The sequence below is a fragment of the Corylus avellana genome, chromosome 3 (assembly GCF_965113065.1).
Source record: "Corylus avellana chromosome 3, dhCorAvel1.hap1.2, whole genome shotgun sequence".
NCBI lineage: Eukaryota > Viridiplantae > Streptophyta > Magnoliopsida > Fagales > Betulaceae > Corylus > Corylus avellana.
The window spans coordinates 31,849,719-31,862,671 of NC_142492.1; the positions used below are offsets into that span (position 1 = coordinate 31,849,719).

At 34.8% G+C, this 12,953-nt stretch overlaps 1 protein-coding gene across 5 annotated transcripts; it reads left to right on the top strand.

Annotated features, from left to right (window-relative positions):
• On the top strand, positions 1–12,605 carry LOC132174871 (endoribonuclease Dicer homolog 2). 5 transcript variants are annotated; one of them, XM_088514847.1, is made up of 23 exons: positions 1–110; positions 584–653; positions 1,098–1,275; positions 1,796–1,909; positions 3,126–3,260; positions 4,212–4,296; positions 4,428–4,492; positions 4,627–4,767; positions 5,165–5,293; positions 5,391–5,538; positions 5,623–5,722; positions 6,164–6,359; positions 6,448–6,608; positions 6,851–7,069; positions 7,190–7,410; positions 7,583–7,854; positions 7,954–8,381; positions 8,500–8,603; positions 9,062–9,258; positions 9,856–10,065; positions 10,839–11,249; positions 11,614–11,892; positions 12,121–12,605. In XM_088514847.1, the coding sequence occupies exons 2-23, from the start codon at positions 598–600 to the stop codon at positions 12,487–12,489; spliced, it is 4,218 nt and encodes a 1,405-aa protein (XP_088370973.1). In that variant the 5' UTR covers positions 1–110; positions 584–597; the 3' UTR covers positions 12,490–12,605. The 5 variants fall into 5 exon arrangements, with proteins under 5 accessions (XP_088370973.1, XP_059442583.2, XP_059442581.2 ...); XM_059586598.2 differs by lacking the exon at positions 1–110 and adding an exon at positions 121–416; XM_059586599.2 differs by lacking the exon at positions 1–110 and adding an exon at positions 121–416 and having other exon boundaries at positions 6,260–6,359.
• The last annotated feature ends 348 nt before the right edge of the window (positions 12,606–12,953 follow it).

Sequence of the window (12,953 nt, forward strand, 5' to 3'; positions counted from 1 at the left end):
AGCCATAAAAAATTAAAAATCATTTCTCACTGGATTTATTATACACAGAATCGTGGGTTCAAATCAGTTGATTCTCTTTGTGGGGTCTGAGCAGAGACCTGTGGTGTGGGGTATGCGTTTTTTTTGACTCTTTTCATTCTCATACTTAAGTAGCAAGTTCCTTCCCCAGGAAGGTTTTATTTGAATTTCCAAAGTCCATAACTTTACCATCATCCACCATCATCCATCATCGTCAGCTGCTTTTGCTATGCTCTCTAGGGTACTTGTGGGGCCTCTGTGTATATATATAGATATAGGGTTAAGCTGCTCATTGTCCGCAATGCTCTTGTTTCTTTAAGTTCTCCAACACTCTCTCTCTCTCTCTTCCTCTACCGTACTGTTTGAAACTCTCATTTGCAGTCCTTCTCTGAATCGCTGTTAGTTTTCGACTTCTCAACTTTGGCTTATATTTATTGAATGCCATATACATTTTTTTTTTTTTAAATCTGCTTTCGTTAGAGAGAGTATTAGTAGACTTGGGTTTGAATTTTTATTGGATGTCTTTTTGGATTCATTGGTTTTGTTTTGATCAATGATGGTGCAGAGAAGCCAATTACTATGGAAATAGGCGGATCCCAGCAACTATCTGTTGATCCTCTTCCATTTGCCAGAAGGTAGTTCCTAAATTTTCCTTCTTATGTTTTGGTTGATGAGAAAATTGAGGAAAAGAAAAGAGCAGAAAGTATACTCTTTCTTCATCAAACATCCATTTTTCTTTATCTTCCCATCACTCCGATACTGGGTCATTGGGTCATTACTATCTTCTCAAATTGATTTTTTTTTAATGTCCTCTAAATCGGGCAGTTTTGTTGTAGTCTAACTGATGGGTGGTTTCTCATTTTCTTTTTCATTGTTTGGTGATGGTAAAATGAAGGGCCATAATTTGGTTTTAATTTTCTCTCCTTTTTTTTGTTTGTTTGTTTCCATTTACCTTCATCTCCAAGATAAGGGGTTACTAAGAGTTTGTCATGTTGATATTGTTTTGATGTTTATTCTGTGTGTGTGTGTGCGTGCGTGTTTCTTTGGGTAAGTAAATAGAGGGTGTGTTGTTGTTGCAGTTATCAGCTTGAAGCACTGGAGATGGCAATCAAGCAGAACACGATAGTGTTTTTGGACACTGGCTCCGGCAAGACTCTGATTGCCATCATGCTTCTGCGCAGCTACGCATATCTTCTCCGCAAGCCTTCACCTTTCATAGCAGTTTTCTTAGTTCCCCAAGTTGTCTTGGTCTCTCAAGTATGGCAAATGTTGCCTCCCTCTCTCTTTCTCTTAGTTCTTGCACTCAATGTATGTATTTGGCATAGATATATGCTTATCCGTGTAGGAAATATATACCTTGGAAGTCTAAGATTTTAATGGGTTTCATCACGCTTCTATATTGATTTTCAATTATGAGTTGATAATTTGGAGTGGTTAGTTACGGATGATAAAACTAGCATCGTATGAAAAATTTGAAAGTTGTTTCATTGGTTGTTGTATTTGGAAAATATAAACTACATGTGTCACATGCATATCTATGGCATTTGAAATTCTCAAATTTAGGCTTTGGAGTTAGAAGTATCCTTATGTTTCCTATTCAAGTTTTAGCGGTAAAATAAAGTTAGATATGGGTATTGAAAGTGAAATTCAGAAATTTCATTTCTTATTTACATTACAACATGGATGGGAAGTTCTGGAATTACAAGTCAGTAGCTGTTGCAGATGAAAATCAATATTCAGTTCTTGTTTTTGTAATTTTGTTTCTCTGTATTATTAGCAAGCTGAAGCTGTGAAAATGCATACCGACTTGAATGTGGGTACGTATTGTGGAGATATGGGAGTTGACTTCTGGGATGCTGCTACGTGGAAGGAAGAAATAGGAAAACATGAGGTGGGAATTTTTCATATATACTTTGATTAGAAAAAGATAAATCATGTTTATGTATTTGATCTAAAGAATCTGCTTCATCTGGTTCAGGCCATTTTGGTGTGCTTAGCATTTAAGTTTCCAAGTTTACAATTTCTCCGTTAATTTCTTTGTTTCCAATTTTTGTGTTCCATGAGAACCTTTTAATAAATCACCAATTATCTTAAAAGCTTAAGTTGATAGGAAATGATGAATTTAATCATTTAGTTAATGTCCTAACACTTCCTTTCACCTATAAGCTCAAACTTCCCTCAATAGTTGAATTCCAACACGTGGAATATTTAGATGACATGGAAGGTGAATGACGAATCACCACTTATAAAGCTTAAGCTTAATGAAAAGGGTGGATGTAATCATTTAAAATGATATTCTAATAGCTTTTGCTCAAAAGCATCTATTTTACTAATTTTCAGAAATGCAATATGTTGGACTTTGGCAGCCAGAACATGTAATGTAGCCAAAACATGTAATTTTCATAAAACATTATTGACATGGTGCTTATAATTGTGGTCCTGTGAGGTTGATGGTGTGATATATTATCTTCAATTGCTGTGCAGACAAGATCCCTTGAACAACTTGTTTCTTGTTTTTGATGCTTCTATCCCCACCTCCCCACCCCCCGTGGTGCTATGTGATTATGGTGTTTATCATCTTTGTTCTAATATCTTTTATTCCCTAGTTTTTTGAAATTCACATGGACTTTATGTTCCTTTGCTCTTGTAATTGAAACTTGAAAGAGACAAAAGTGTACTAATAGAGGCACTGATTGATGCTTTCTTAGCGATGCATAAGAAATGTGCTTTAAGACATTCTATGTAGGTTGTAAACAAATCTCAAACAATAAATGACATCTTTATATGCTGTTTTCACACATTAGAATTCCTGTCCTGTTTGGTAACTTCTACCAGGAAAGATGGTTTCATTGTTTGTGTGAAGGTTATGTAATGTTTTGTATTTTTGAATCAAATTATAATGTGATTTCCTTACTTTAGTAACATGTCGCTCCCTCAACGCTAGTGGTCCTTGTATCAAATGGTATCATCCTCTTCCCACAAACCAGTGGAGGAGAGTGAAATCATAAGTTTATTTCCGAATGGGTGTGTGTTATATTTTCCTATGAAAGAAAAAACTTAATCAGCAATAACTTACAGTTATTTACTTATTTATGTTTTGCTTTTAGGTGCTTGTGATGACACCTGCAATTTTACTTGCTGGCTTGCGGCATAGTTTTTTCAAACTAAGCATGATAAAGGTTTTAATAATTGATGAATGCCACCATGCCAGGGGTAAACATCCTTATGCTTGCATTATGATGGTAAGTTATCTAATCTTGTTTCTTGCCGTATCAACAGTCCATCTTTAGCATCGTAATGATCATCATTGTGCTCAAGTGCTTATCCACTGAAAAATCCTCTAATGAATAGGTTTGACTGCTTAATTTTTTGGGGATAAAGTTTTTCACATGTCCACACTTGTTATTTTATGCATATATAAGCTGTTTCATTTTGATTTGGATTTGTTAATCTTAGATCTATTTGTATTCTAAGCTGACTAGTCTGTAATCTTTGGATATAACAATGTGCAATCATATTTTTATGTATATTAGAGGCTGGATATTCTTTGATACTTTGATTGACCATGATGGATAAATATAGGTTGAATGTAAATTTTAGTGTCAATAGTTTATCTAGAACACTGGTTTTTTCATACATATTTAATATGAAAGGTCTACTAAGCTGTTGGCTGTTGGCTGTATCCTTCATGTATTCAGTGAAGTGGTTTAAATATTTTTGGTGGCTATTGTCAAATCATTGGCCAAAATATTCACTCTCGTCCTTGTTTGAAGAAGATGTGGCCACATATTAAGATTATGGATTATGTCTTGCTGAAAGATTATGTATAGATTGTTGGTATTGAGGCATCCATATGTTGTTATCTTTCCCAGTCACTTCTTTGCAATGTTATACATACTGGAAAAGAGGTAAATTCACATGTAAAATAGATTAGGGGTAGGGGGGGTCACAAGTTTTCTGGAGTCTGTTTGCAAGGGAAATGCATGATAGTTGAGGTTTTTGGACTTTTAATGCATGACAGTTGGCAGAAATTGTACTGAAGTTGTCATTGCTTTCAGATTGGGTTGATTTAATCACTTTCAATTATATAACTGGGAGTTCATGGTGCTTTGTTATTGCTTATTGATAATGTGTTTGCTGCCTATAAAACATTTGCTTATGTCATATTTGAAGTATATGGAATGCATTTGCAGGAGTTCTATCACCGTCAGCTAAGTTCTGCTAGATCTAATCCTCCTAGAATATTTGGGATGACTGCTTCCCCCATAAAGACAAAGAGTATGCAATCTTTGATTATGGTTTATACTAATTTTTATTTGTTTTTTTTTTTTTTAATTTCTTCTTATTTTGTTTGGTGGTGAATTTCCATCTTTGATTTTTAACCTTTTTCCCCCTTCCTGTTAATATAGGTGGAGACTCTGAATTCTCTTGCTGGCAAAAGATTTCTGAACTTGAGACCATGATGAATTCAAAGGTTGCTTCCCGTTCTTTTGTATATAAGTTTGTCCTCACTTTGTACATGTGTCTTGTTTGTGTACCTGATGATCATGTTAATCTCACGGGTGGACAAGTGATTGACTGCTGGTTTTCTTTCCCTGTTGGTTCAAGGTGTATACTTGTGCTAGTGAATCTGTGCTTGCTCAGTTTATACCATTTCCGCGTCCGAAGTTTAAGTTCTATAGCCACAAGGAAATTCCATGTACCTTATATGAACGATTAGCTCGTGATTTGCAGAGTTTGGAAGAAAAGGTAAGCACATTTTATGTATACTTTTTTTTTGCTTTTGCTTTTTTTTTTTTTTTTTTTTTTGCAATACTAAATTGTAATCCATACTTCATGAAATGTTTGTAAAATGGAGTAAATCTTGCTCTTGAGTTTCTATTTTAATTTAGTGTTGGAGTTTCAACAAGGAAATGGGTTTAAGTCATTAGACAATTCTTTGTGTCAAAAATCACCATGCTAATATGTCCTCTGCATTTCAAAATTAAATTTTAACTTCCATTCTTTAAATATGATTTCAGTTATATATACTTGTCATGTAGTTCTTTTGCAATCAGCTTGATCTTTTATAATTCTATAACTTTTGACTTGAAAAGGACTAGTTTGCTTCCTTGAGAGTACTGATGGTTGATTTGGTTCTTATCAGCATGTACGCTCACTGGAAATGCTTGGTCTCGAAGAAGCTGCAGCAGATGCTACAAGCAAAAAGATAAAAAAGATTTTTTCTACTTTAATATTCTGTTTGGATGAGCTTGGTGTTTGGCTGGGTCTAAAGGTATTAATTAGTCGATGTCTTCTATGTTTTTGGCTTTGCTCTATTTTCAATGCTTTTTTGTATGGCGAACATCACTGATTGTGCATTTGTGTAACAGGCTACACAGTCCTTTTCATGCAATGAAACTGACATATGCAACGAAACTGACTTGATTCCATGGGGAAAAATGGATGCGCGAAGTCAGGCAATTGTTAATAATTTCAGTTTGGATGCATGCCATGCATTTGCCACTTATGTTCCACCAGGTACTTCAATTCTGAATAAAGGCTGTTGATTTGAGTTTCTATTTGTTGATTACATTCTATCTTTCTTTCCATTATACGGTTCAGGTCCAAAGTGGTCTATTAGTGATAATGTTGAAGCCAATGTGGATGCTGGGCTTGTATCTTCAAAGGTTGCCTGTCTCGTTGAATCTCTTCTTGAATACAGGTTGGCATGTTATGCATCATCATTATCTTTGGGACCCATGTCAAATGTGATTTTGTATATTATAGTATTTTTTATACTCTAAGCTTGGGCTTGTTCCTGCATTCGTAGGAAACATTGATCTCTCTAACACAATGATACTTTGAAGGAGGCTTGAATAACCTATTTTCTAAGTTTGCAAATCTATGTTAGGAAGTTTTGCTAAACTTGGGGGCTTTTGTCATAAATTCTATGTAGTACATTGCTCATTCTTAAATACTTCAATCTCAATTCTAGAGAAGTCAAGGTTTGACCTGAATTTGGGAGTCCTATTCTTTCATTTGTTTGATTTTCTGTTGAACTTGTCTGTCTAAGATAATTGGAGTATTCATTTCTAACATTTTTCTTTGTTTCAGTCGTAAATTGTTGCTTGTTGATGAGTTACCATGCATTATGTGAATACAGGCATTTAAAGGATATTCGATGTATAGTCTTTGTGGAAAGGGTCATTACAGCCGTTGTCTTACATTATCTATTGAATGAGTTGCTTCCAAAATACAGCAGCTGGAAGTCTAAATACATTGCTGGCAATAACTCTGGGTTGCAATCCCAGACAAGGAAAAAACAGAATGAAATTGTGGAAGAATTTCGTAAAGGCATGGTAGGTTCTTTTCCGCCACTTAGTTTCACGAAAATGTGTTTTGTCACTGATTTCCTTATTTGATTGTGGGTGTGAAATGTATTTATAGGTGAACATCATTGTTGCAACATCAATTCTTGAAGAAGGTTTAGATGTTAAAACCTGCAACTTGGTGATTAGATTTGACCCATGTTCCACTGTTTGTAGTTTCATACAGTCCAGAGGCCGTGCTAGAATGCAACATTCAGATTATATATTAATGATGAAGAGGTAAGGTTCTTTAAAACATCATTTGACATTAAACCTTTAAACCATGTTCATTCCGGGAGGGGCTGTAGAAAGCTTCTTAGGAAAATTAATACCTTTATTTTGTTTCCAATTTAAGACTGTTGCGCCGCTTTTTAAAAGTTCCTGTGATTTTTTTCTCCCCCTAATCTTCACATTTACTGTTTCTACAGATGAACTAAGTGTTTATTTTAGAACATATAATACTGTCTTTTGATAATCTACAGTGAGGATTCTGCTACTCGATCTCGACTAGAGAAATATCTTGCTTGTGGAGATATTATGAGAAAGGCATCCTTACGCCATGCTTCGCTTCCTTGCTCACCTCTTCAAGTTGATTTAAATGATGAGGAAGTTTATTATGTCGAAAGCACTGGAGCGTCTGTGACACTAGCTTCTAGTGTTAGTTTGATATACTTCTATTGCTCACGGCTCCCTTCTGATTGGTTAGTTTATTCCTCATTGCTAATCTTTATTTTCCATTGTGCCATGTCTGTTCATAATTTACTAACTTTAAGATTTTCTGTGTATTTGACCTCATGTCGACTTTGGTTTATTTCTTCTAGCTATTTTAAACCAGCTCCGAGGTGGGATGAGAAGACTTGCACTCTTCATCTTCCCAAGAGCTGTCCTTTACAGAAAGTTGTTGTAGAAGGAAATATTAACTCTAGAATTGTGAAGCAGACTGCCTGCCTTGAAGCATGTAAGAAACTTCATGAGATTGGTGCTTTGACAGATAATCTTGTTCCAGATATTGTTGTGGAAGAAGGCACGGGGCAAGAATGTGGTAATTTTTTGTGTTGTAGCCTTTTATTCCGTCCTGCTTTGATTGTCTACCGCTTTATACTTGCAATGTTTTTTTATAACATGGGGAGAAGTCTGGCCTTTTAGCCCCCAGGCCTTCTTTTTTTTGAACCTTTTGATTGCCACTTTTGCTTGACTGATTGTTTAATGTACAGGGAATGAACATTATATTGATGAGCAACCCAGATACTTCCCACCTGAACTGGTTGGCTGTCATCCAAAGAATTCTAAAATAACGTATCATTGCTACTTAATTGAGTTGAAGCAGAACTTTGGTTATGATATTCCAGTTCATGACATCTTGCTTGTCATGAGAAGTGAGCTAGATTCTGATGTTGGAAGCATGCATTTTGACTTGGACGTTGACAGGGGTAGCTTGGCAGTCAGCTTTAAATATGTAGGAGTGATTGAGCTTAGCCCAGATCTGGTAACTTCTTTTTTTTTCTTTGCTTACTTTGCTCTTTAACTGGTTTATTAAATAAATTTATAAAGAAATTGGTTTCTGTTTGTAAAACTTTGTTTGCAGGTCCTTTTGTGTAGAAGGTTTCAGACAACTCTTTTAAGAGTTCTTATAGATCGTAATTTGAATAATTTAAAGGAGCTTTTGGATGGAGATTGTTTGGGAGATAATATTGAGATTGACTATCTCTTGCTTCCAGCCATTCGCAAAGATCCAAGAGCTTCGATTGATTGGGAATGTATTCATTCCCTGCGCTTTTCATGTGAAAAGTTTTGTGGATATCGATTGAATTGTTCTTTGCCCAAGGGTTCTGCTCGATGTGTACAGACCAAAGATGGTTCTGAATGCACATGCATGCTTCGGAATTCTTTGGTCTATACCCCTCACAATGGTCATGTGTACTGCATAACTGGAATTTTGGGATTGAATGGAAACTCACCTCTGAAGCTCAGGGATGGTAGAACGGTTACATACAAGAAGTACTATGAAGAGCGGTATATTATTATTATTAACTTCTGAATGAAAAGATAATTGCTGTTCTTTCATCTAGTTGGAATGTATTACAGTTGTGCAAATGCTAAATTGTAATTTATCTGAATCCTTCCAATACAGGCATGGCATCAAGCTGCGTTTTGATCGTGAATCATTGCTTAATGGGAGACATCTTTTTCAGTTGCAAAATTACCTTCAGAGATGTAGAAAACAGAAAGAGAAAGGTTTAAAGTTCTTGCTTATTTATTACATTCTCATCCTTTCTTTTTAGCACAAGCAAAGCATGTCTAAAATCATTGGTCATGTTCCTGTTCTTGCCTCTACTCTCTCAAAAGTAAATCGTAAACTCATCAATCAGCTTCATCCATTATGTATCATGATTTTTCTTGGACTGGCTTTCAGTTTAAAGAGTTATTAGTCTTGTTGGCTCTGCCTTCAATTTGTAATATGGTTTGTATAGAAAGGAATAATTCAGATTCTTTGAATAAATTTTTTTATAAATGCATTTCTTTTTTCCAATGGTCCTATGTAACACAATTATTTAGATTTTGTATTGTTGGTTTTGCACTTTATATATTCATTTAAAGAGATATTAGTCTTCCATTAGATTCATTTGTCGTTGTCTATGACATCTATAACATTATTATTCTGTTAGTAAACATTACATATTTTATTTTTTCAGAATCAGGTCATACAACAGTTGAATTGCCTCCAGAACTTTGCAAAATAATCATGTCACCAATCTCAATCACTACATTTTATTCGTTCTCATTTGTTCCTTCAATCATGCATCGGCTCGAGTCTTTGCTTATAGCTGTAAATTTCAAAAAGATGCATTTGGATCATTGCATGCAAAATGATGTTATTCCAACCACCAAGGTATGTAATCCTTCCTATATTTGTGCTTGTGTTGTTGACATTTATGTGTTGAAGTGCTAGTCCATTTTATATTACACATTTACAATTTTTGCTTCTATGATATTAAGTCTGTTATCACAAGTATCCACAGTAGAATGGTTGTGCGAAAATCAAGCATGTGTTTGACATTAGAACAGTGGAGATTAACTGTAATTTTTTTTCCGCCATGTATTTGGCAGATAAAGTAGATAGTTCCTGTTTCATTTTGTGAAAATAATTGGTTTCAAGCATGAAACTTTCTTGTATCCTCTTGTAAAAATGCATATCGCTACGTTTACACTTAATTTTAGGCAAACTTGTACTTTCTATCAACACTCCACAGCTTTTCATAGATTAAACATCTAATGTGTTATATTAGATATTCCATACAGTTAAATTTGTTGTATCAACATATTAAGTATTATTAAATTTATCTAGTGTGTGGGAAATATGACTCTAAAATAATATACATTGTAGGCCTCAGCCTCTTCAATTGCCTATTAATGATGTCCCTATCTTTGTTGTTAGTTGTATATTGAGTTTTTGTTTGAGCTTGTGCTCAACATATCTTCATGGTAGGTTTTGGAAGCAATTACTACTAAGAAATGCCAAGAGGCATTCCACTTGGAATCCTTAGAAACTCTTGGAGATTCTTTTCTCAAATATGCTGCTACTCAACAACTTTTCAAGACCTATAAAAATCAACACGAAGGCGTTCTTAGTTTGAAGAAAGAAAAAATAATTTCTAATGTGGCTCTTTGCAAGTTTGGATGTGACCGCAAACTGCCGGTAAATTCTGTTTTCTAATAATTCCTTCTATTCTTGGTGCCATTATTCTCATGAATTTGTTTCTGCTCCACTTTTTCATTTTCTGTATTACACTTATTGTTGGTATTTTATGCTTCAATTCTATTCTGAATCAAATTAAATCCTAGAAGATTGTTGACTTTGCATTTAAATTGTAGTCAGTATGAGTTTCTGTTTTCTTCGCCATCCCCTCATCAGAAGGTGCATTTTTTTAGTCTAATATGGAGATGGTGTAATTTTTTAATGTAAAAGTATACTGTTCTTCTTCTTCTTCTTTTTCTTGAGCCTTTGACAAATGGGTTTGCTTTGAGTTTACATGATATCTGCTCTGATCCTCTTATGTATTGCATCTTAGGACCGGCATTCTCAGACATGATGGCATAAAATTGCATGTCATTCTCTTTTCGCTTGTTTTCTTGTTGTATGGGCTTGCATGCCATTCTTGTTGGCTCCATTTTTTTTTTTTCAATTTGAAAATTTAGTTACCTTTAAGTTTATTCTTTCTAATGTATGTATTGTCTATGAACCCCGTTTCTACTCGTGCAATAACTTGTAATTCTGCCAAAAATCTTCTCTTATTGGATTTGTTTTTAGAAAATGTTTTAGGCTTGTAGTTTAGATTTCATCGTGTGCAGTTATGGTCATTTTGGAACTCTCTTTGTGACACAAGTATTTCTTGATTGCTTAGTTGTGAGGATGTTTTCAATTTCGTATTTTTTATTATATCTGTGACGTGTTTTCCATTCAAATTATAGGGATTTATTCGGAATGAGTCATTCGATCCTAAAAGGTGGATAATTCCTGGAGATAGATCTCAGAGTTATGCACTAAGTGAGGAGTTGCTTTTTAGTACGAGAAAAATCTATGTTAGGGAAAGTAGGAAGGTGAAAAGTAAAACAGTTGCGGATGTTGTTGAAGCACTAATTGGTGCATTTCTCAGCACAGGCGGTGAAACAACAGCCTTACTATTTATGGATTGGATGGGTATTAAGGTAGACTTTCAAGTTCTACCGTATGAGAGGCACTTCCAAGTTCATGCAGAGAAGCTTCTAAATGTCAGACGTTTGGAGTCACTGTTGAACTATTCATTCCGTGATTCCTCTTTGTTACTGGAAGCTTTGACCCACGGTTCTTACATGCTTCCTGAGATTCCAAGATGTTATCAGGTAAATTTGATGACACTTTAAATAAGAATTATGCCATTAATTTCATCAGTCATCCTACAGATCAGCTTCGTTATATTTTGGCAGTATATGTTGCGTAACGGTTGGTCTTTGCATTTTATGTTAACACAAAGACACATACACCCAAACACATGTTCCATCTCTTGATCTTATAAATCTTTTGTTGGTCCCTATGATCTGATTAAATTTGACATCTTTTAATCTATTCTTTTTAGTAATATTACACACACTCTCACTTCCTCACATCCATTATCACTCCCTTAAGTGACTTTTAAAATCACCATTGGATCTGAGGTAGCATTACTTTTCCTTTTTTAACTTTGTTAACAGTTTGTTACTTGTGCAGCGACTTGAATTTCTTGGCGACGCAGTATTAGATTATGTGGTGACCATGCATTTCTACCATAAATATCCTGGGTTGTCACCAGAATTGTTAACTGACATGAGGTCTGCTTCAACCAATAATGATTGTTATGCACGATCTGCAGTTAAGTTTGAACTGCACAAACACATCCTCCATGCCTCACAGGAACTCCACAGGCAGATAGTTGAAACAGTTAATAATTTCGAAAAGATATCTTCAAACTCCACTTTTGGATGGGAGTCAGAGACAACTTTCCCCAAGGTTAGATTGTCATGTTTATTCTTATATTTGTTTCTTCTTAAAACTTTATGCTAAGATTTGGTTTCTTCTTCCTTGCTTATTTTCTTTCTTCTATTTTCCCTTGTTCTTTTGATCTAATTCATTTTTTTTTTGGCATTCTGCCCTTTCTATTTTTGTTTAAGACATTTTCTCCTCTTTCAAGTTTGGTTTTACTAGATAAATCATAAGATATTTTCTTATTCGTAATAGGTACTTGGTGATGTTATAGAGTCCTTGGCAGGAGCCATTCTTGTTGATTCAGGATACAATAAGGAGATAGTCTTTGAGAGTATAAGGCCTCTTTTGGAACCTCTGATTACTCCTGAAACAGTGATGCCCCATCCTGTTAAGGAGTTAAATGAGCTATGCCAAACAATGCATTACAATATGAAAGAACCCATCAAGTCCCGCAGCAAGGGTATGACTTTAATGACAATAGAGGTTGAAGCAAATGGGTTCTCTTTCAAGCATACAGCTCCAGCTGCCGATAAAAGGACAGCGAAAAAGATGGCATCGAAAGAAGTATTGAAGTCTTTGAAGGAACAAATTCTACGAAATGAACGCCGGAAGCAAGTCTAGACCAAAGTTTTGCCAATTGATTCCGCAATTTGTCTTGCTATTTGTTATAATAAAGGCAGTGTTGTAATTTTGAAAATGTATTTGTTGCTTTTATAAATGATATTATCATTGCCACTTGCTCGAGCTCAAGAGCTCTAGGCTCGTTTGCTAATGGTTTTTTATGTGATATGAATGTCTAGTTTAAAGTGTTAAAATATTTGCTAATGGTGATTATTAGACAAGCCGAATCAATGCATGGTTAAAAGTTAAAACATCTCCGATAATAGTAGCAAAAATAACTACCTAAAAAGTACAAAGTTTTATTTTAGCCATTGCTTTTTTTATATACGTTCCAACAATTTCTTTATTTTTCTCTCTTTACTTTTTTTTAAAATATTATATTTTATTCTTTTTTTTTTAAATTATTTTTATTCTTTCCAATAACCCACTTGGTACCACCATTCCTATTTCCTGCCCAAATAACA